General features: G+C 38.9%; 1 protein-coding gene across 1 annotated transcript in view; it reads right to left on the bottom strand.

Moving 5' to 3' along the window:
* The window catches only part of ARID5B (AT-rich interaction domain 5B), a 206,354-nt gene that overhangs the window by 163,983 nt on the left and 16,699 nt on the right, over positions 1-25,672 (bottom strand). The window contains exon 3 of the mRNA XM_074232334.1: positions 8,464-8,689. Within this exon, the coding sequence (XP_074088435.1) occupies positions 8,464-8,689 (226 nt within the window). The remainder of the gene's footprint in view (positions 1-8,463; positions 8,690-25,672) is intronic.

Below are 25,672 nucleotides of genomic sequence, written 5' to 3'. Positions count from 1 at the left end.
CAAGAGACTGGGGACAGATGGCTTGCAGGCTTAGGAAGGCTCATTCTCACCCAAGAAAATCAAATAAACACCTGAAAACAGGGGCAGCAAAATCTTAAATATGATAAGGTTAGTAATGTACTTTGAAACTTAGTCACCTTTAAATGACCTGGCTGTTGACTTGACTTTCCTAAGGAAGTTTCAGAGCATGCTGTCTTTCTCTGTATATGACCAATCAGATTTTGTCCAATGGTTTTAATGATGCTAATATGAAATAGCAGATTTGATTCATTGGAAGGAAAGCTTACATGTGTGGCCATCATTTTAAATCTCTGGTGTTATCAAAGGTGGGGAGAGAGAAAGCTTGGGTGTGAGGGCCCAAGGTGAGCATCATCGCCGGCCCTTCTTGGACAAAGGAAATGCCAGCCTACTCTCTCCACAATCCTTTGGGTAGCATCACTGTAAAATCAACCAGGTCCAAAATAGCTATGTCCCAATTTAAAAACAGGCCTGCGCACAGATGCCAACTGAATTCCTAAAAACCCAAAATTGGCACACACACGACTAACATGGGAACAACAAGCTTCCAAGCAAGTTTAATCTGGTCCCTAAGTACCTATCAGGTCATAAAGGGCTTAGACTAAAACAGCTTGTGAAGGACCCTGGTGCTATTGTAAGGGGACCTTGAATCCATAGGAATCGACCAAACACCGTCTTCTTTATCTTAATTTAGCTTCAAAGCAACAGGCAGGCTTAGATGACTAGTTTTCAAATGTGTGTCAATGCTGTTGGGACTGGTACAAATTAATTTTAAAACATGACTGAAATCACAGTAGCTTTTTATTTTTAGGTAGTTAAATATTTTTAAGTCAATGGATACTAAAAATGCAACCACGATCATGTGAGACTCTAAAAGGTTTTTGGACATGAAAAAAGGGACATCATACGAGAGAATGTTGGGAGCCACTTATTGTCAGCCAGTCATTTCAGTCCTTCTCCAGCTCATTTTTACACATGAGGATACTGAGGCAGGTCACTGGATTAGGGGTTAAAAGATCTGGACTATATATTAGCTCTTTAAACATAATTATGATTGTTTGGGGCCTTGGTTTCCTCATCTATAAAATGAGAGGGATGGATCATAAGACCTCTCATGTTCCTTCAATTCTAACCATATATCCACATATATTTGTATATATAGATGGCTAGATAAAAACATGCATATTTATATACATATTTATTACATAAACCATTGCATATTTATATATATAATTTATATGCATATATAAAAATTCAGTTTATGTATGTATATAAACATATATGCCCATCATGTACATGTATGATACACATCTTCGTGTATATGTATGAATAAATACATATATCCATCCATTGATACGCGCATATATGCATGTGCAATTTGCTTAAGGTTGTAGTTGTTCAAGTGTTACATTTTTTTTAAAGAGAGGCCAAGAGAGACAGTGATGGCCAAGTAGTAAAGGCAGGAGGTCTAGACAGTTGAGGCCAAATTTGAACTCAGGTTTTCCTGACTCCAGGGCTAGTGTTCTATCCATTGTGCCACCCAGCTACCCTTGGGAGCCACAGGTATCAGTAAACTCGCTCCGATGCTATGAGTTTATATAGAGCGCAGGGAAGGAGAGGTCCCTGTGGATTCAAGCAGTCTAGGAAGTCTTTGTGGAAGAAGTAGCATGTCACCAGCCCAGTACAAACAGGAAGATGGAGAAAGGCAAAGGACAATAAAATGGGCATTCTAGAAATTATTAAAGGCTTGGTGGGGAGAATAGTTCAGGATGATTAGAAGAGAGGTTCAAGAATAAAGAAACTGGAAAAGTGTATTGGGATTCGATTGGGGCAGGACTCAGAACGTGCCAGCATAAAGTAGTAAGATAGATCAGAGTACTGGATGTCAGAAGAGCTGAGTTTGAGGCCTCATTCTGTTTCTAACTAGTTCAATGACCTTGGGAAAGCCACTCGGGCCTCCATTTCTGTCAAATGGGGCTGGGGGAGGATCACCATAGAGAATACCTTCCACCCCTACCTCTAGCATGATAGCATTATCTCCTACCCGAAGGCAATTCACCAGAGGCTTCTCAACAATCATCCAATCAAACAGCAATTTAAATCACTAACATTTACGGTATCAGCCATTGTGCTAAGCAAGGGAGACATGAAGACAATGTTATCTCTGAAAAATTAGATGGAAGCATCCCCAGGGCTAGAACTGAGAAGCAATTAATCAAGCATCAATAAAAATTGATTAAGCACCCCTCCAGGAGCTTACAATCTAAGTGAGGGCAGGAGAACTATAGACAACAAACACAGACAAGCAAGCCCCAGATAGGGATACCTAGGAGATGGTTAACTCTGGAATTAGAGGGAGGGATGGGGGAAAGGCTTCCTTAGAAAGTGGGATTTTAGATAGGACTTAAAAAGAAGTCAAAGTGGAGGAGGAAGAGGAAAAGGGGAAGTGGGTCCCGGGCATCTTTAAGCATGGGATAGTACAGCAGAGTGGAGAGAGAACTAGCCTTTGAGTCAAGAAGACTAGGGTTCAAGTCCCACCTTGGGAGGACATATGCACACACACACACACACACACAATACATACATACACACATACATACATACATACATAAGCTATGTGATCTTGGACAAATCACTTAACCTCTTAGTGTCCCTATATCTATAGTTGGAAAGAAAACACCACTCTGCAGAGATAGAAGGAATTCTTTCTTTATCCTGATCCCACTTCTCCAAGACTTTTCCCACAGAGAGAAAAAGGCAATGGAAGAGAACACAGACCCAATAGCAACAACATTTACTTAGTACCTGATGAACATAAGGGCATTTTATGAAACCTTTCTGAATCAAAGCTGTTTTTTTCAGAGGTAGCCTGTCCTCAGGACTCATATTTATAGAAAGGAAAGAGGAAAAGAACACCCATCGCAAGCCCAAAATATACAGCCCAACTCCCCACTGAACGGATGATCTTTGACATTTTGGAAAATGCCTATTTGGGGTAAAGCAGACAAATCAAAGTGCTCTAAAAAATGAACAAGCTATTTGGAGGAAATAGGGTCAATACTAAGGAGATTAAGAATGATTAATTTCGTCCAATATCAGTGTGCAAAAACCCTCCTGAAAATCAAGAGTCCTATGAATTATAAATGTATTATCCATTGTCTGAATGAACACAATTATCATCTGAAGATGATTCTATAAAACAGGGGTTCTTAACTTTTTTGGTGTCATGGCCTTCTTTTGCTAAAAAAAAAATCAATAGGCCCTTTCAGAAGAATGTTTTTAAATGCTAAAAGAAAATACATAGAATTTCAAAGGAAATCAATTCTGCAGAAATACAATTATAGAAAAAAAATTGTTTTTTAAGTTCATGGATCCCAGGTTAAGTACCTGTGCTATAGACCCACAGTCACATCAACAAGATAAAGACAAAAGGCAAATATTTTCTGATCATGATAAGTAAGAGAAGAAAAATAAGGAAACTGACATCATGCTTCACTCCACCTCCACCTTCAGGAAGGGAAGTGTTACCCAATCAATTCTCATTTTTATAAGTATTTGAAGCACTGAGTCAATTTTCAGGGTAGGAATGATGTTACAGTTTTCCATGAAATCCATATAAATTTAGCAACGCCCAAACAAATCTGTACTAGAAATGCTATTGATGGAACCCATAAATGATGGCCCAGGGGGAACCAAGAAAATGTTGGCACAAAAGAAAGAAACTTAAGCTTATTTTCACATAGAAAATTACCACACTAGTATTTCTGACAGATATAATAACTTCATGGTGAATATTTCAGGGGTGGGGGGTAGGAAACTACTAGCATCAAAAATTTTAGTAGATGAGCCCTACCCACATTCTCAAGAACATCCAGATTGTGAAAGTATGCTAAGTAAGGCTATTAAAAATAAACAGGAACCAAAGTGATGAGATATTAATATCAAATTCAGGTTTCTTTATTACAACAGATCTCTTTTCAAATGTGGAGATCACCCAATGAGGGCTATAGTTAAAGTGGATTTAATGGTTTTTTTGGATCCTTATCTTCTGGCAGTCAGGTGAAGCCTATGGACCTTTCTCAGAATAATGTTCTTTAAATGCATAAAATAAAAAATAGAATATTACAAAGAAAACCAATTATAATTAAATATAATTATCAAATTTTTTAAGTTCATGAATCACAGTTGAGAATTCCTGGTGGTTTAAGGCTAAAAAAAAATAGATTAAAAACTTAGAGAGGACATACTAAATAATAGTGATCTATGATAACTATTTCAATGAGCAGACCCCAAAGTCTTGTTGTATCTCCCCACCGTTGAGAAAGGGGCCCCCATAGTGGGATCTTCTCATTTATTTGTCCACATCAGATCTACTGCTTATCACAGAGGCTGAAACAAGCCATCTGGCTGAGTTCTAAGCCATGATTTGTTCATTTTCCTATCCCTTAAAGGTATTCAAAAAGTACTTCAAGGAAAGGGTTTGGGGAAGTTGGATTCCAATAGGAAGTCAATGAAGTAAAAAGTCAGAGTGTATGGATGTACCCTCTTGTGAATGTGCCAATCACTAGTGTAGCTTCGGGGTGGGGGGGTAGAGATATGAAAAATCAGAGTACATCTATCTTTGTTTTTCCTTCCTTTTGTCCTTCTTTCTTTCCTTCCTTCCTTCTCAACTAAGCTGAGCAAGCCTTAGAAATAGAAACTTAACCCAGAGAATCCCTCCCTAAGACTAAATTTAGTCGTGCCCACACCCACTGCCACCATCTTGGTCCTCTTTTCTCAATTTCAGATCAGACTCTTCTATCTTTTATTTCTCTTTCTAAAGACACATTTAGAGATGAAACCATCCATAACTGCCTATCCACAGACAGTTTGTGGCAGCATAATTGACAATGAGTCTGCTAGAAAAAAATGAAAATGCTGTTTTAATAACCTTAGCCTAAAATACATTCTCTTGTATGCCTCAAAGGGTTTCAATAAAAAGTCAACCTGTAGAGACATATTTTCTTGGCTTAAACAACAATCCAAAGCATATAAATGTAGTCCAACTATAATGACATATTTATAGGCCAATAAAGCTTACACTGAAGCTCTCAGACCTCAGTTAAAGGTGCTCTGTAAGGAGCAGTATCATAGAAAATAATTTGAATTTATTTTCAAACTCCAGCCGAAAGAGTATAAAAATGCAAGTTTTCTATGTTTAACAGTTTAGTTGCTAAAATTTTGGAAAATGAAAAAAAGTTCCTCATTCGCCAATTTCCCACTACCCTACCAAATATGGGTATCAAGTCCACTTTATTACAAAAGCTAAGCACTGTAATTCTAACGACGAAAATAAATAACTTCGAGGCCTGTGTAGTGAACGATTTAATCAGCCCGATTCTTCTAGAAAAACAGGTTCTTGTATTCATTACGCTTATGAATAATACATTCCTCAGCCATTCTATTTTTACATATTGTTATTTTTCTTTATTTTTTTTAAACTCTGAATGAAAGAGTCAGAAAGGAGGGAAGAAAAGGCAACTCACCAAGTCAAATCTCAGTCTGATTCTGTTCTGGACTCTGGGAAAAAGAAGCAAAAAGAGGCAGCAAAGGGATAAGGGAGACCTAGGCTCTTGCTCTCTAAAGAGCCGGGCTCAGTGTTTGGCTCCGTTCTCTTCACCAGTCATGATAGGATTTTGAATGAAAACTCCAGAGGTTTAAAACATTCCAACACATACCCAGGCAACTATTATCCAAAAGGAATGGTAGGAAGGAGGGAGCAGGTGAGAAGGATACCTGTTGTCATCTGAATGAGAACAGTCAATGGGAGCTACTCTTTGCGGAGTAGAAACTGGTTGGCAGAGACATTTGTAAGAACCCTCTTGTTTTTCCTATTCAGAAAGACACAAGAAGTGAGGCACTAGGATTAAAGGGAACTTGTTCTACCTAAGTGAACAACCTGGGTTCTTTAATTAGACTTGGATGCCTTAAAAGAAATCCATTCCTTAAAGGGCAATGGATTCATTTATTTATTTTTTTTAATCAGGACGAAATGATTTAGTAATTAAAGAAAACACTCTGGGGTTTTCCTCTATCCCCAGAAAAGGTGAGAAGTTTCCATTTTACTTCCTTCTGGCAGAAGGAAAAAGAAAGGGTCTTAAGTAATCATACACAGTTCAACTCCTCTCTTTGGTAAGAACAATGGGGAGTTAGAAAGGGTCCACCAAGGAAAGACCTAGTAAGTATATGAAGTGCCATTAACAATGTGGGATCAGAGATGTTTTCAGAGAGGCCAGGAGAAAAGTTGATAAGAAAATCATTGCATGCCAAGAAAAGAGCAGACAACAAATAATTTGAAGTTTCACCCAGGAAAGGGAAAAAATAGCTAGACTAGCTTTCTAAAGGTCTGGGGCCAGGACTAGGTGACCAGCAGATGACACCAGTGCTCTCCTCCATAGAAATCCAGACAATGTAGACTTGTAAACCACAGATCAGAGAGATAAAAGGAAACTCATTACATTAAGGAAAGGTTTTGTTTCTCTTTACACATTATTACAACACAGTGTGCATTCCAATTACAAAACTGATGTCTTGAATTCCCCACAGCTCTACCAACTGAGTGGAATTTCAAGTCTCCGAATTCTATCCTGAAAGGACATTCTGCTAAAAAATAATTAGTTTTGAGTTATAGTGACTTGCCACCCACTGGAAGACAGATTCCTAACCAGCTTTTCTGGTCTTTGTTTTATCTTTCTTTGGACTAAACTGTAGGTCAGGTCAAATGGAGATATTCTAGGCTAATCCAGAGTCCAAATTCCTAAAGAAACATTGATTAAGCTCCTGCTCTTATGTTCAAAAGTGCCCTAAATCAAAAGAGTAAGACATTTTAAATAGCTAGGCATGGCTCTTTGGAAAATGTTCCAAATAGCAAAGAAATGAATTTTTTTAAAAAAAAAATGAAAATTAAAGAATAAAAACACTAAACTATCTGCTTCAGTTGAAGGGTTGATTTTTTTTGTTTGTTTCCATTCATAATACCTCGATTAAGAATCAACAATGGTATAAAAATGCATCGGCTTCCTTATGAAGTACCAGCTACATATCCTCCTGTCTCCCAGGGGCTTCCTGCTGCTCTGTTTGTTAGTAACAGAATATTCCATCACACAGGAAAAAGGAAAAAAAAGTAACCAAAAAAATAAAAAAGATTTTTAGCTTTAAGGGAAACACAGAACAATGGTAGTGAAACTGCACTGTTGAGTCAAAATCACAGTCTAATTCACAAGTCACCCAATGTGAGAAGGATAATGGGCCATAATATCCTTGGCAGTTTTAAAGTTAAAAATCAAAATAGAGGGATGCCCAGTCAAGAGACAACCACTCTGTAACTTTGGAAGGAAAAATACCAGTTTAATAATGTCCCATACCAGTATGTATACAAATTTGTGAATATGTTGGACTTTCCATATACCTGAAAGATGAAGACTTCAGTGCCTTCCAGCAGACAGTGGACCACTCAACACAAAGAAGAATCAAATATAAAATGTCAAATAAAATCAAATCTAAAAAGGTTTGCAATAATACACGTAATTGCAAAGAACTGGAAAAACAAGTTCTGAATGAAGAAGGCATCTCTTCAGAGAATGGAGATTATTATTAACACTGAAGGATTATGAATATAATGCATTAAAAAGCGTAGGTAACTCCAGCCTTGGAGTTAGGAAGATTTGGAGTCAGGTCCCATTTCTTCCATGCATTTGCTATGTGACCCTGAGGTGATCATTCAACTTCCAAGCTCTAAATCAATGGAACTAAGTTTAAATTCTGTCTTGTCTACTCACTAGCTGCATGAGATTAGAAAAGTTATAGAACCTTCTGGTAAAGACTAGATCGGAGGCTTTTAATCTAAAGTCTGTAGACACCAAAAAGGTCTATCGATAGATTTGGATATGAATATGGATATGTATAGAGATATATTTTAGGAGGTCTGTGACCCTGGATAGAAAAAAAAGTTTTATCTTTATTTTCATTAACCCCTAACAGAAATTTACCACTTAATTCAATTATGAATTAAAAAACCACACACAACATTATTCTGAGAAAAGGTCCATAGGTATCATTAGACTGCCAAAGGTTTCCTAAGGCACAAAAGTTAAAAACCCTTGTACTACTATAGGTGATCTCCAAAATTCCCCCCCACCCCCAATTTATAATCTAAGATTTCTTATCTCGGAGGCCTCTATAGGAGGGACACAATTGGACACAGTAGGATACGTTATCAGCAAGGTGTTCTTTTATCCATTTCTGTTCAGGATCAATATTCAGACCTTGGGAAATACACGTGTCCCAGTGTGACAGTTGGAGACCTCACATCTTACTGCACAGTCCCTTAAAAAAAATTAGACCCCACAAACATACAAATCACCACCACCTCCCATCAACATATTTAGGAAAGGATGCTCTATTTACCAAGATCTGCCTTTTCCTTTAAGACATCTTTGAAGTTGAGTCCACTATTCAAGGTTGACTGTCTGTATTTGAGCAAAGCTTCCTTCTGTCCATTCTTGCTCAATTCTTCAAGTTTTACTGGTCCAGCCCGGAGACCACACTTCCACTTGGAGAAATCTGAATGTGCCCACTTGACCAGGTCTTCAAGCTTCACAATGACCTTTTCGGAAACTGCGATAACTTCATCCTAAAAGGAATTGTCAAAGAAGAAACCAAAATATAATTTGCAAGTCCAGAGTGCATGGAACAGAACAGTCCTAGCCGACTTATCATTTGAACTGAGTAAACTTTTTAAGGACTTGAAGACCATATTTGGGGTGGATCTGTATATGTGGGGGGATGTGTGCATGTGTGTGTCCTATGTATATGTGTGGCTTTCCCTTCTGTATCAAAGAACATTCAATAACTCATTTTATTTTTATGACCTTTCAATGACACTATTAGTTGCTGACTTAGGTAAAAATGTATAGGATCAAAAATACCCAAGAATACCAAGGTAATAACCCAAATGGCAATTCTTAGTGTCAATTATTCAGTGGAGTCAAAGCCTGGAGTGAAAGCTAGCATTTTAGGTGCAATTAACTACAAATGTAAAAAAAGGAGGGCTAGATGACTAATGGTTAGCCAGTCCTCATATAAATGGACTAAGTAAATCTGGGATTCTTGGAACTCTGACTCACCAGAAAATTCCTATGTTTATGGTACATTTTCCCTTGGCTTATACACAAATATTGAATTTAACTTTTGTCCTAAAAATTAAATAAAACTGTGATGTAATCCCAAAAGAAATACTCCATAAATGTTATGTTTTTCCCACCGAACAAAACTTACACATTCTCATGTTTCTTAAAATCTTTGTAAGTTGAGAAATGAACTGATTTTTTTTAATGGGGGGAGGGGAAGCCTACAATTCTAAGAAAAGCAATTTAAACTTAGTCTCTCCTATGGAAAATGCATTTGAATTTTAAGTATATCTAATTGCTTCCAGGAAACAATCAACTCTTCTCACTCAGAATGTATAAAGTAAGTTAATAAATCTCTCTCTGCATGGAACAGACCCCCCTCCTAGAAAGATGAGTTGGGAAGGACTTCAGAAGATAAACTCTCGGTTCTTAACTTAAATATTTGAAACATGCGACATTTCAACTTGAACTGACTTCTCTAACTTCTTTCCATTTCCCATTTCAGAAGAAAGCTAGAACTGTGAAACCCTTTAGAGCCTGTGATATCTCTGCTATCAACATTTTTTCCACACAACAGAAAGATGTCTCTAGATTGTTAAACAAAAGGCAGAGTTGATTCTGCCTTTCCCCACCCTTTAAACACATTTACACACACATATATTACTCAATAGGAAGCAAACAAACAAAAGGTTATTGAGATAAGCTTACCACAATATGGAGTCCTAGCTTTAGAAAAAAGATGTCAAATTTTATTTTTCCTCATTCGATTCCAAACCGATTTTTGAGCACAGTGTCTATTACACTGCAACAAAACAATAAATATTTCATCAGAAATGAAATGCATGTTCGTGTGCTTGAAAAAAAAAAATAAACTTTCGTAATGGAATCCCTTTCCTTATCGCTATTAAATATGAACTTCCGCTAAATGGGAGACAATGGAAACGGTGTTTTTATCTTCTGTTTATGAACATTTTTCAATACTTTGTAAACAATGGGGCATACTATAAAGGAGAATTTCAACGGATGATTTCATCCAATTTCATGACACCATCCTCTTGAAATAAAAGATCTGTAGTTGCCGTGCATTTCATTGCTATTACATGGTGATTATTAAATGGCAGAATAAAAATTCAGACTGGGTGGTGCATCAAAGCCGACTTCACAGTTCTTGGACAGAACACTGTGGAAGCCTTGTTTAGAATGCACGAGCAGATAATGAAGTCTCACAATATATCACCCTCAATATTAGAAAAATGTTCTGTAGCATCAGTTGCCATAAAATATGGCTCCCCAGATCAGACATGTTTGGGGATAAGTGTTATTTTCAAATAGCTCTGGTATGATCAAATGATTATCATTTCAATTACCAGTTGCTTCAGATACTTTCCAAGAAATGGTCTGACTAGCTCTGGCTGGTATACAAAGCAAGCCAAACAAATCATTTATTAACCAAGGGAAAATGTAGGCTTTCTTCTGTCATTGGTGAATAAGCTCATTTTTCAAGATTCAACTCAGAGATCTCTGGGTCTCCTACATCCAACTGCAGGCAACTTTAAACCCAAGTATGGTTAAATTGTGAAATCATTAGTCTATCTCACTGTGGATTCAGAGAAACTAGCCCAACCACATTGTTTGATGCCAGAATTTAGAAGGAAAGGAGGACATGTGAAGAGGAAAACAAAGAGAAAAAAAAGCATCCCTCATACACACATATACACCTACACATACATACATACATATATACATGTGAAGTCCCAGGAGACATTATTTTTCAGACCCAAATTGCAAGTTCATTTTTATTATTCTGAGCCACAAAGGCAAGCGCTGACTCAGGTTCTTAATACTCTTCCAGTCCCTTGGTGAGGATGAAACTCCAGGAAAAGAATCTGAGCACACTCATCATACAATTACATTAGTCCTCAGCACACCGGTATTAGCCCTAGACAAATATTGCTGGTGTACCTGAGGACAATACAAAGGGGACGGGAAGAAGTCAGCGGCACTGTTCCACCGAGGAGATGTGCTAAGGCCTGGAATGAAGTAGTGGCCAGCAAACATGGAAAATATATGAAGACACGAGTACACCTGGGCACAGAGGTATAGATGGACGGGGCGGGGGGGAGGGAGAGAAGACAGAGAGAGACAGAAAGAGAGAGTAAATAAAAGTGCATAGAGATAGAAAGTTAGGCCATCAAAGTCAAGGAGACTTGGGTTCAAGTCTTACCTCTAACACATCCCAGACTCTATTTTTGCTTTTCTTTACAGCACTAGAGTTTATCCTAAAATCTCACACAAGCACATAGTAAACCCTTAAATAATTTGCTTGTTGACTAACTGACTATTACTTAGTAGATGGGTTAATCTATCAGTGACCCAAGCACTTGTTGGAGACTAAAAGTTGACAAAAAGGGACTGAGTTGAATTGGTAGAGGGAGTCTCCTCATCTGGCTATTCCTAGATGTATAATTCCTTAGTAATTAAATCTAAGGGACTAGACCCAATCTTTTCACACACATGAACAGAAAGTTCTTTCCTGACTTTGGGATCAGAAGACTTGGATTCAAATTCTAGGCCTCAATTTCCTCCTCTGTAAATTGAGGGAATTGGACTCAAGCTCCTTTCTAACTCTAGAGCTTATTTCAGTGGATCAGTAAACCATTAAGTGCAGTCACAGTGTTAAGAGCTAGGGATACAAAAAAGGAACAAAAGACAGGTCCTGCTCTCAAGGGGCTTACAGTCTAAAGGGGAGACAACATCCAAACACACACACACATACACACACACACACACATACACACACACACACACACACATGTAGATACACACAAAATGAACTATATATAGGATATATACAAAATAATTAAAAGAAGGAAGACAGAAATTGGGAGGTTAGGACAATTTCCTAAAGAAGATGAGAGTTCTGAATATATTTGAACCTCATGAAAATACTGTAGATTATTATATTATGTGTTATGTATTATATTATAATATATACAGCATATATTATAGATGGCATTGTTATTCCCATATGAAAGAAGGAAGAAAGGAAAGGAGGGAGGGAGGAAGAAGGGAAGGAGGGAGAGAAAAGAAAGGAAAGGAAGTTTCAAAGAAAAGGAAAGGAAAGGAAAAGAAAGAAGGACAAAAGGGAGAGAGAGGAAGGAAGGAAGAGAGGAAGGAGAGAATGAGGGAGGGAGTGAGGGAAGGAGGGAAGAAAAAGAAAGGAAAGGAAAGAAAGAAGGAAGAAAGGAAGGTAGGCACATTTTCTATGTGACAGTTAAGTGCTACAAACAAGCAAGACAATAGCTGCCCTTCAGGATTCCCAGGTAGAAGGCAGCTTCAAAGGAAAGTTGAAGGATTCATGTGCAGGGCCATCCTTTGGAAATAGTGACTGAGAAGTGACCTGTAGGTCTAGTTATGGGCAAATTGAGGCAAAAGTTTACTTATCATCTTCCAATATTCCAGGGGCAGAGTCTAGAGTTCTGGTAGGGGAAAGCTGAAGAAAAGGACTTGAATCCAAATCTTTATGATATGGAGACCAACTCTCTATCCAATATACCATATTGACTTTCTCCTTAGCTAGCAATCCATCAATGAACAGTCCTACTATGTGGCAGAACTGTTGATTAGTGATACAATGACAAAATGTCGAACAGCACCTGCCCTCAAGGAGTTTACATTCTATCCAGAGAGTAAATATACAAATACATATATATCTACATATCTATATATATATCTACATATACACACACACACACACACACACACACACACATATATATACACATATATATACATATATATATATATATATGTATGTATAACCAAGGCTTCCAAGAGGCAAAAGTAAGGAGCAATAACTACAGTCCTTCTAACCAAATCACAGAATCAGAATCTTAAGAGCTTGAAGGGCACTTAGATATCATCCATTTGGTTCAATGGCTTCCTTTCAGAGATAAGACTAAGGTCATTTGCCCCAGGTTTCCTAAATATCCAGTGGCAGAACTGGGACCAGAACCTACAGCCCTGGCTTCCTAGTTCAATACTCCTATCAGTATAACATGCTGTATCCAACAGACTTTTTTTCCGCCCCTCAGCAGCAATGCTGAGCATCATGGCCCTCCTGAAACTCTTTAGGTCCATCATCTTTCACTGTGTTGGTCCTCACTTCTCAATGCCTAACAATCTTCTCCTCTCAGCTGAAGCTGCTTCCTCCATGGTCAGCAACAATCCCAAGTGCTAAATCCAATGACACCTTCCTCAATTTCATTCTACTTGACCATTCTTCAACAGAGAGGCAACACCTCCCTCCTTCTGGACATCTCTCCTCCAGCTCCTCTAAGCTGCTCCCTCTTGTTTTTCCTTCTACCTGGCTGACCGTTACTGCTTGGTCCCCTTCTGTCAGTTCATCATACTTAATCCCCCCTGACTGGCTCACCTCCAGAATTCAATTCTGGGCTCTCTTCTCTTTTTTTTCTCTCTCCCACTTCAACAGAGACTCTTAATCTTTGTGTCATGGACCTGCACCCCAACCTTGCCAGCAGTCTGATAAAGTTTATCACCAAAGAATAAAGTTTTTAAATTCATCTTAAAAATACATAGAAAAGAAACTGTATTAAAACATAGTTATCAAAGCAATCTTAAAGAAGACAAATGTCAGGTTATGAATCCCTACTATTCAGGTTCTTCCTTGGTGAGCTCATTAAAGACTTCCATCCCCCTCCCTCCATCATTATCTCATTGCCAATTGCAGACTGTACATCTCCAAAGGGATGGCCAATATTATCTCAAATTAAATATATCCAAACTATAACTCATTACATTTTCCTCAAAATTCATCCTTTCTCTCAACTTTTCTATTTCTATTGAGGTCCCATCATCCTTCCAGTGACCCAAGTTTACAAACTTAGAGTTAAATATTGACCCTTTCCTCTCCCATATCTCCCAGAGCCAATCAGAAGTCAAATCCTACTTTCAGAAAGTCTTTACCATCCATCCTCTTCTTGCAACTTTTTTTTTAAATTTAGGCCTCTAATCGTTCATTTGGCCTGCTGACAGAAAAACTCCTCATTGGACTTCCTGCTTTGATTTTGTTCCTGTCTCCAATCCATCCTCAATATAGTTGTCAAACTGACACTTCCAACACACAGATATGATCATACCTCTCTCTTAAAATTTTTCAGTGGTGCCTCCTACTTCTAAGATAAACTGCAAAAGGCTCAGCCTGGCATATGAAACCTTCCACATACAATATGGCTCTCATTACCTTCCTAATCTTATTTCTCATTATTCTTGATCACAAACTCTCCATTCTGATCAAACTGGCCTCTCGTGAACTTTCATTTTAATCTAACATTCCATCACCCATCCCAATATCTTTACACAAATGGCCTCCAATGTTTAAAATGCCTTCCCTCTTTAATTTGGCTCACAAAGTCCCAATTTCCTTCCCAAACACAGATACTTTCTCCTAGGACGCAAACCTCATCTTCAGATTCTTCCTCTCCAGTTGGTGTTCCCTCCCTTATGAAATTTTCTGTATTACTTTTTTTTAATAATTTATAACTTTGCATTTATTTAGTTGTGTATTTGCTGTATCTACTGACCCTCTTCCTCATCCCCTCAGTTAGCAGAAATGCTTTCATTCTTGTCTTTCTATCTATCCTCAGGGGCCAACATGGTAGGCAATTAATTTTTGAATTCAAATGAAATTTTTCCATCTCCTGGATCATTTCTTGTTTCATTTCTTTGATCTCCTTTTTCCTTCTTTATCTATTCTTGACACTGTCTTTGACCCTCAGCTCTTTCCTCCCTACACTCATCTCTTCAAAAATATCATTTCTGTGTGTCTTTGATGACCACAGTCATCACACCCGTGATTGATTCCTAATGCTCGATCTCTAGTTCCCAGCATTCCTCTAAAATGTGCCTATAGTTTAGCTCATATTTCCAATGATCTACAAACATATAATTTAGAGTAATTAGATCCATTTTGGTCTTCTGGAAAAGGTAAAAATCAGTAATGAGGCAAGGATGTTACTAGGATAATGGAGAATTCAGAAGGCTCCCCTCTCTTATGGTGATTTAATCTAAGGAGAAAAATGATACAGGAACTTTCATGAGGACAGTGAGGTGTTCAGTGGAGGACTATCTCAGCAGAGAGATGGATGCTGATGACTTCACAGAAATGACAAGAGACAAGAACAAGAAGGCGGAAGGGATTTTAGAAGCCATCTAGCCAAGAACTTGCTAAATGCCTACCATGTGCAAGGAACTGTTAAAAGCATTGAATGGGGATGCAAAGAAAAAGCAAAACCAAAATTAAAAATCTCTGCTCCATGGGAAGAGGAGGAATGGGAACAACCTCATCCACCAGGTACAGCCTGGAAAAAATCGAAAGGATCAGCATTAAGGTGACTCAAGAAAGGTAGAATTTTAGCCAAGACTCAAAGGACACCAAGAGGTAGAGATGAGGAGGAAGAGAGTTTGAGGGTGTAAGATGGCTAGTCAGTGAAAACATTCAGGCCAGAAATGGGGTGTCCACATGTAAGAAAAAAAAAGAGGCCAGCATCAACTTCCAACTTTTTAGAATGAAGAAGATGAGGGACTAGATCACTCATCAACTTGCCAAGGGTCTCGTCGAGATAGGAAATGGCCAAGGTGGGATTTGGACTGGGTGTTCCCAATCCCAAGACCACAGTTGTTCCACCTTGTTGTCTCTGGGGAATCATGCCTTTTGGCATTGATCTTTTTCCTGCTTTGTTTCATCAGCCATTGAATTTTCTCTTCTTTCAAGCCTCAGTAACTAAGTGGTCTTTGTTCAGTCTTTCACTCTCTGTCAATCAGCATTCACTCTCCCTTCCCATTCTTCCATTGTTATCGTATGAACATTATGTATCATCAGGGGAACTATAATAACAAAAGGTTTCACTCCCCATGGAGTACTTCCCAGGTGCTGGATACATGTGGTAAATGGCCCAGGCAGGTCAGGCCCAAAACCAATTTGTTGTCCTATCCCCATCCAGGAGTTTAAAAAATCCCTGGGTTGAGCACAAAGTCCTAAAGGATGGTCCTTCAGCAGATTATAGGGCAGAGTACTTCCAACACTCAACAGATCTAAAATCAAACTCATCTCTCTTCCGTAAACAATCTCCACTTTTCCACCTTCACCATATGCAATGGCACTTCCAGACTCAAAACCCCTGGAATATCTCTGCCTCACTCTTTTCCTTTGCCTCTCAGATACCACTGATCATCAAGTGCTGTTCATTGGAGGTTTCCTAGTATGGGTCCCTTTGCCTATATAGCCTAACCAAGTCTATACCCTGGGATATCTGGGTAACTGCAATTTTTTACTGAGATGGGCTCCTTAGTCAGTCTACACTATTTTTGCCCACTAATGATTAAGTTTAAAACACTTTATCATAATATGTGCTATTAAATAATCTAAAGATTTCTTATTGACTTACAGCAAGTCAACATTTCACTGCTTGACATCCAAGGCCCTCCAACAGAGACAGAGATCCACTCCACTTTGTCTTTTCATACATTTTATTCTCCATTTGAGAAAGACTATTCTCTTGGTGGGACAAAATTCTCGTCTCCAAAAGAGATACACACCAACGTAGGGGAAAGAGCACTTGAATGAGAGTCTGGAGAACCAAACTCAGTTCCTGTTTCCACCTACTAATGGTCTGCATAATACCTTGATGCCTCTGTGATCTCTTTAACATGAATATAAAAGCCTTCCCAATTTCTGTGATTCTTGTCTGTGTCTTCCTGTAAATCTCTAAGTGAGGACTTCCTTTATCCTAGGAATCTTCTTCCTATTTGAGTCATATATGTGTGTATTTGGTAGTGTCCTAAAGCCTAAGAGCCCCTTCTTAGAATAATATTTTTAAATGCATCAAACAAAATATTTGGAATACAAAGGAGACCAATTACATTCAAATGCATTTGAATAACAATTAATTATTTAAAAAAAACCAAACAATTTCCCAGACTGTCTTTATTTATTTATTTTTTTTGGTTTTTTGCAAGGCACTGTGTCTAAAGTGACTTGCCCAAGGCCACACAGCTAGGTAATTACTAAGTGTCTGAGGCCGGATTTGAACTCAGGTCCTCCTGACTCCAGGGCCGGTGTTCCATCTACTGCACCACCTAGCCACCCTCCAGAATGTGTTGAATGGACCATCATGGCTAATCTATCAGTTGGTCATCTCTTCCTGTAGCTACATGACTGGCCCACTTGCCTTTCCAGTTATATAACTCTGATGATCTTAGTCAATCAAAATATATTTATTAAGTATTTAATATTTTTCAAGCACTATCCTGGACACTGGCTACACAGAGAGGCAGAAATGACCTCACAATCTCATGGGGGAACTATAAATTGCTAGATAATACACACACACACACACACACACACACACACACACACACAAACAAGCTAAATGCAGAGTAGATGGGAAGTAGTCTCAGGGTGGGATGTGGAGTGGGGAAGGGATCAGCAGCTACTTCCTTTCTGTCACAAAACTAATTGACAAAATGTATTCATGCATAGCATTTGCCTCTCCATTGTCCTTTGGTTAACTATGTGGCTTTAGATCAATCAATGAACCTCAGTGATAGAGAACATCTAGACAATATACAATAACAGGGCGATGAGGTCCTGGGGTTAGGAGAATCTGAGTTCAAATCTGATCTCAGACCTTACTGCCTCAGTTTCCTCATCTATAAAATGAACTGGAAAAGGAAATGACAAACCATCTAATAATTTTGCCAAGAAAATCCCAAATGGGGTCACCGAGAGCCAGACACAACTGAAATGATACAAAAATACAGCCCAGAATACCTTAAAGGGGTTGTTTAGTCCCTAAAATTTACAAAATTTAATCCATGATGGAGATGAACAGTTTAGAGGGTCTAGATTACCCCTGAAGTCGCTGGCAGCTCTACACATCACGATTCCTTGTCTCTTTTAACTTCCCCATAGAAGCAGTGAACTCGTAGTTCTTACAGAACTTACGGAAACACAATAAGGACCAGACCTGCCTTTCAACTCTACCTAACGATAACATTTGAGAGATAGAAGACATCACTGAGATAATTTCACATATGGAAAAATGACAGTCAGTTGGGTATAAGCCAGCCAGACACTTATAATGAGCCTCACAGTCATGTGCAAAGCATCCAGAGTCAAAAGGAGGTAGAGTCGATCTTCCTTTTTCCTAGGCAGCTGTCCCAATTTGAAAGGGCTCAACCCCTCAGAGCTAAATGAGGTCCAATACCTGTTAGCTCCCTGAAACATACAGCAAGTATAGGTAGTCAGCTAAAGAGTCAGACCCTCATCCACATACAGCATTTAATTATATGAGTAGGCTTGGTGTTGGTTTAGGTGTTGAGTATAAGACAATCATTCACATCATGGCCAACTGTATTTGCATATCAAAAAAGTAATTCCAATAACTATTTTATGTTCCTAAAGACATAAAATCATGCTAATGTAAAATAATGCCTAATTTCATCCACTCCACATCCTGCTTCCACCACAAGAAAAATACCACCTGCCAACTACCAACACTTAAAAAATTGTCCGATTAACCAACAATCCCATGACGGAACTCTTCCCTTTTTTTTCTTACCAGAACCAACAAACTATCCTAGGGACCCAAGGATCACTAAGCTCAGCTTCTGAAGATCTGATATGAAAGGGGAAAACTTCGGATAGAGAAGGATCCCCCAAAAAATCAGTTCCTGTTCAGTCAATCTTTGTGAGGATGGTAATGCCAGCCAAGGGTAAGGCCGCTCTGCAGATTCAACTAACCCCAGGATGAACTTCAAAGCTAGAAGGATGACCATACTCTTGTTCTTCAAATAAAACTAGTCTAAACGCTCACATCCAGGGTTGTTCAAAAGACAAATATGTATACAGTCAATGAATCCACCATTAGTTTTGACTCTTTGACGAGCCAGGCCCCTCAAAAAATAAAAAAAACACAGCCCCCTCCACACAAACACACACTCACAAACACATAAACATTTGCAACAAACCTTCACTAGGTTTATACTGCATACTTCTGGACACGGTAGACAAGGTGATTTTCTTTTTAAAAAAAATTATTGGAATTTTTTGTTTTTTATATAAGTCATCTTTATTTCCAAGTGCATCCCAACCTTCTTTGTATTCTTCATATTTGTTATTTTCACTGGAATGGTACTATTCATTTATCACAATTTGTTTAATGATCCACCAATCATTGAGTGACTATTGTATTTATAATTCTTGGCTACTACAAAAGGTGCTGTAAATATTTGTAAATATTTTGCTATCTATAGGATCATTCCCCTCCCACCCATTTGTGATTTCTTCTAGGGATATGCCTACCAATGGGATTTCTGGGTCAAGGGTACAAACATTCTAATCATTTTCTTCCCATGATTCCAAATTTATTTCCAGAATAATTGGACCAATTCACAACTCCACCAACAACAACGTATTAGAATACCTGTCTTTCCACAGATAACTTGGACATTCACTATATCTATCTTTTGTCATCTTTGCTAATTTTCTCAGATTTATTTTAATTTGCATTTTTCTTTTTAGTGATTTGGAAAACTTTTTATTTTTTCACAACTTGTAATTCTTCTTTTGAGAACTTTCTTTTAACAGACTTCCTCATTGAGGAATGACTCAAACAAAGTCATTTTCACAGCTCCCACTCACCAGGTTTATGACTCTTGGCCTTACTATGCAAATTAATAGATTCTATACTACATTAAGAAAAGGTTCTAAGTTGTCTTTGTGGGTAGTCACTCTGTCAATGCAGATCTCAAACCCTCTATAACTTAGAAGTGAGTCTTTGTGAATTGCTGTGGTCAAAACAGTGATCATCTTGTGGCCCAAGGAGATGGCAATGAGCCCACTGCACTTGAGTAGGTGGTGTCAAAGCCCTGGATTCAAGTCCTGGGTCTGCTACTGTGTGACCCTGGGCAAGACACTTAGCCTCTCTGGGTCTCATTTTATTTTTACTCTGTAGTAGGGATCAAATAAAGGAATGCCCGAATCATAAGTAAAAGGGAGATTTAGAATTCTTAAGTTCTAAATCTTCTAAAACTGGAAGATCTAAGTTTTGATCTCTGGCCCTATCTAGTCTAACTTCCTCTTTTTTTTGTTTGTTTTTGAGAGGCAGTGTGGTTAAGTGACTTGCCCAAGGTCACACAGCTAGGCAATTATTGTGTGTCTGAGGTCAAATTTGAACTCAGGTCCTCCTGACTCCAGGGCCAGTGAGTGTTCTATCCACTGCGCCACCTAGCTGTCCCTAACTTCCTCTTTTTACAGGTGTTAATACTGAGACCCAGAGATGCTGACTTGTGATTAAGTCTCAAAATAATAAACTGCAGAGTTAGAATACAAGCACAGGTCCTCAGACTCAAATCCAACATGCTTTTCATGATACCATATTTGATGAGCTTAGAGTAGAATGACAAAGAAAAAATACATCAATACTCATATCATCCTCTTTGTGTACACGAACATAGCAGAAAAAATGTTATTCAACTGAATATTGATCTCTACACCATTTCAAGTTTGGAGAGAGAGAGATGCCCAGACTGGTAGAGTTCCCCCAAGCCCTCCGATATGACTATCAACCCCAATAGTATTTAAGGTAGTATTTAGAGGAACAAACAAATTACAGTGTATAACAATACAGTTCTGGGGTTAATATTCTAGAAGTTAAGCAACCTCATCACTATCCATTCCCCTTGGACTCCTGCCCTCCCTCCCAGAGCTAAACAAAGGGATCTCCTCCCTTTCATTGACAGCTTAATATTTTCTAAATTAAAGGTAGGTTCTCACTAAGTCAATTATTTCAGGATAGGTGGGGAGGAATAATGTATGTACAAGATCAGAATTACCACTGGCAATTCTAGGTTCAGTTCCCTCTCAGGGGGCAACCAAACCAGAAAGAAGTTATTCTAGAGGTCTTTAGGAACTTAGGGAAAGCAGGAGAATAAAGAGAATATCTATAGTCTCCTATTAGTCCATTGTGTCATCTTTATTTGGGTGAGGGCTGTGAAATAAAGGCTATCCTGGACTCAATATACATAAATGGGTGCATAGCTATATGTGTATAAATTACCTTGAATGTTTTTATAGTATGTGAGGACTTTTTTTTTTGTTTGGGGTTTTTTTCTTTTTTGTTTTTGTTTTTGCCATATCTGAGGAAACCCAAGCTATGTCCCAAGAGCAAATTCTGGTGAGGGGCAGTATGAGCCAAAAAGAGACATTTTGGAAGTAGACCCCAGGTTTGAACTCTGTCTGTTTGATCCAGAACAGAGGGGGGCTGGTGAACCACAGGAAACAGAGGAGTTGGACAAGATGACACCAAAGTTTCTTTTCGGCTTTAAATCTCCGTTCCTCTGAAGTCCTAGAGGAAGCCTTGAGTCCAATCCAATCTCTTTGGATTACCTCATGGGTCTGAGGGGCTCTGGCACACAGGAATCAAAATTTCAATGAGCAGCCCTGGAGTCTTTGCTCTGCTAGCTAATGGCAGAGGTATATTAAGGCTATTTCGGAAGCTTTCATGTAGAAACCAAGTCAATCTTTTGTGTTTTGTGTAACCTCCACTTAAATATAAACATATGATTTAGACATGCTCCCTCTTGTCTCCCATGTCTGCTCTGTTCATTCTACACAGCTCAAGTCATTATCCTGATGTGCTCGATGCCAGTGGAATAATGTGAGACCAACAGCTTTATTTAATAATGTAATTATCCTGGATCGGATTACTCAGGAGCACTTTGTATTTTAAGTTCTAGTTTTTCCCGATATTATTGATATATTCTGCCAGGGTAAATGATTCAGGCTTCAATCAAAGGCTCTTCAGTTTGTAAAAATTCTGTGTACAAGAAATTCAAAATCTCAGGAACAAAACAAGAGCCAATTTTCAACCGCAGTTGGTCACCTTTGTACTTCTAGCCAGAGGCTGCAGAGCACATGAAAGCGAGCATTGGATGGAGACAAAAAAAAGACCAGATCTGCCTTGCACACCTATTCGTTTCCTAGTGACCAGAGGTAAGTCACTTAACTTCAAAAATGGCTGGTTTTTCATTTGTTAAATGGAGGCAATAATACTTAAACCACCTATCTCAGTGAGTTGTAGGGAACAGAGTACTTTGTAAATCTTAGAGCGCTACCAAAAATGTCAGTTCTTCCTAGAAGGGGGGACACCAGTCATCTAATACAATGCCTTATTGCTGGCTCTGCCATCAAAGAGGTGCCACAGAGGCAAGGGAAGCTGAGATTCACTGCCCCCAAATATGTCCAAAGTAGGCACCTACAAGAGGGACTGGATTCATTCCATTTCTCTCTAGAGGAGGTAAAGATACGAGTAATGGGGGCGGCTAGGTGGCGCAGTGGATAAAGCACTGACCCTGGAGTCAGGAGTACCTGGGTTCATGGCCTTGGGCAAGCCACTTACCTCCATTTGCCTTGCAAAAACCTAAAAAAAAAAAAATACGAGTAATGGTAGAAGTTACCAGAAGGCAGATTCTAACTCAGGAGAAGCACTATCCAATGAGATGACCTACAAGGTAGGGAGCTTCCTATCTCTAGAAGCATGCAAGCAGGGCAGCTAGATGCTGCAATGGATAGAGCACTGGAACTGGAGTCAAGAGAACCTGAGTTCAAATGCAGCCTAAGACTTAGCTGCTTAGCTGTGTGACCTTGGGCAAATCATTTAACCCCATTACCTTGCCGAAAAATGAGAGAGAGAGAGAGAGAGAGAGAGAGAGAGAGAGAGAGAGAGACATTCAAACAGAGAATGGATATCTAAGGGATACCCTTAAAAAGACTGTTAGATGGACTATATGTGCTAGTTACAATGTGCTTTTAATCCTAATAGTAAATTAATCCTACATAGTAAATCAAAATATGATGCACAGAATTAGGAGGAACTGGGTTCAAATCCTGCCTCTGATATTTACTTTCTATAAAAATACGGGCAAGCTACCCAGTTTTATCTAGCCTCAGTTTCTTCATCTGTAAAATGAAGAGGTTGGGTTCAATTACTTAAGATCTCTGCTGGATTCAAATCCAAGACATAAGGCAGCAACAATAACAGAATCTACTGGCTGTAGGACTCCTAGAAAGTCAACTCCTTGAAGGCAGAGTTGGGGAATTAATCATTTGTGTCCCTGCAATACCTAACACATAGCTACAGGGCAAGCTCCCAATAAACATTTGTTGGAAGTCCATGAAGTGCAGGCTTCAATTAATCAGCCATGATAATATAATATGTGAGTCCAGGTTTTTTTTTGGTTCCAGATTTTCATGTGCCAACTTCCACGATTCCTCCAGGAACCTAGATATAGCTGTCCCTACTACCCTTCAGGAATTTTTCATGAATTTATCTCCGTCATATGACTCTATTACTCTCCAATTTTGAAAAGTAGTGAAGGGGGGGAATTTAATTTTTGGCAAGAATGACTCCATTCTCCTGTCTGGAAATGTCACTGGCTTTCCTCCTCCCATCCATTGCTATTAAGATTTGTCTTGTTCTTATAAGACTGGTCAAGTTGCCCCCCAACTCTTTTCAAGTGCTAGGATAATATAGGAATATCATCAGCCTTTGTTGAGAGCCAATCAATGCTTCTTCCTAGAACAGAAATAGAAGCCATCCCTTCAATATGATGTAAAGGATGGACGGTCTGCTATTCTTCAGGCTTAGCTGGGCCAAAGACCTTCCAAAGATGTTCATTTCGTGAGGAAGCAATATCTTCCTTCAAACACACAAGTCAATGTGCCTTATCTCTGCTGCTTTCTATTCCCACCCAACCCTGGACAAATCAACCTCCCTGAAACTCAGTTTCTTCATCTATAGGAGCTTGAACTCAATGGTTTGTAAGGTCCCTTTGAGCTTCCAGTCTACGAAAAATCCTACTTAGTATTATAGAAAAACTAAGGTAATTTCTGCAATCATTTATGCGTTCCCCAAAGCATCTGCTGAGGGGGAGAAAACAGTCATCTTGTTTACCAAAAACTGGAGATTAACTAACTTTGTCTGATTCTCTCTGCTCCTCCTTCCTACTTCACTAGGCAAAACCCGCCATCTTGTTACACTCAGCCCTTCTCCAGGAAAATGTTCTGAACTCCCAATATAGACATTAGGTAAAGAAAAGACCAAGTCGTGTTTGTTGACATATAGTAAGATTAACAAATCTTAAGAGATTAAAGAAATCTGCCATCTACTATTTATGTCATCCCTAATTATATGCCCATTATCAGAGAAGGAAAAACCACCCAAGGAGAAGTCATAATATTTTATAAAGCCAAGTTGGAAAGAAAGAGGAGGAAGGAGAGAAGGGGGGGGAGAGGGTCAGAGAAGAAAAAGAGGAGCAGGAGTTGAGTTAGAAAGGAACTCAGAGGTCAACCAGAACAACAACTTTCTTTTACAGAAAGGGAAACTGAGGCCCAGGAAAGTAAAACAGCATATCCAAGATCACACCACTATGCCATTTCAGGTCTAGAATTCAAATCCAACTTCTGAAATTGGAAATTCAGGTTTGTTTCCTAGAGCTGGCTGCCTCTCAATTCCCAACAAAGGAGCTGGGCAATACAGTGACAGGGCTCTGCCGAAAGGCTTTCAGTGAAAAGCATTTTTATATGTTTTTGGTATTTTCCTGGCCAACAATGAAATTGGGTTTGTGATAAAAAGTGATTCAGCTGAGCCTGGGAATTCAATTAATCTCCAGCCACTGAGAGTGTTGACCAGCCACAGAAAATGCTCTGAAGTAGTTGTCTGAACTTTGAAATCTTTGAAATAGCCAACTATGAAGAGACCCCCATCTCCTGGGGGGTCTGGAACATTTCCAATTGCATCATCTTACAGTTAAATCCTATCTTCCAGAACAGGCTAAAAAGTAAAGGCAAAGATCTCCCATACAATCATGTCTATCATGACCTAGGGTAGCATTTATTCATTACCAATAGGAACCAGTATCATATGGTGTAACTGGAGTCAAAAGACCTAGATTCAAACTGTACCTCTCATGCTTACTGATGGTGTGACCTTGGTCAAGTCATAACTTCTATGAGATTTAGTCCCACTCATCTATAAAATAGAAGGAGAACAAGAGGTCCCCAAAAATCTAGGATCCTATTTTCTTTCCCTTGCTTGGGTAGCTCCTTTTTTTTTTTTTTTTTGCAAAGCAATAGGGTTAAGTGACTTGCCTAAGCTAGTTAAGTATTATGTGTCCAAGGCTGGATTTGAACTCTGGTCTTCTTGACTGCAGGACCAGTGTTCTATCCACTGTACCCACCTAGCTGCCAACCCTCCCACCACCACCACCACCAGATATAAGCTCTTAGAGGACAGGAGCTATTCACTTGTATCTATTTGTAGCTGCCACAATGCCCTGAACATACAATGCTTACAGCAGAACCTAGGTGGGATGAATGAATATGTAGGACCGAAAAGGTCAATCTG

Source organism: Macrotis lagotis, chromosome 4 (assembly GCF_037893015.1).
Source record: "Macrotis lagotis isolate mMagLag1 chromosome 4, bilby.v1.9.chrom.fasta, whole genome shotgun sequence".
Lineage (NCBI taxonomy): Eukaryota > Metazoa > Chordata > Mammalia > Peramelemorphia > Peramelidae > Macrotis > Macrotis lagotis.
The sequence above is the reverse complement of the archived record's forward strand: the minus strand, read 5'-3'. Positions and strand labels throughout refer to the sequence as shown.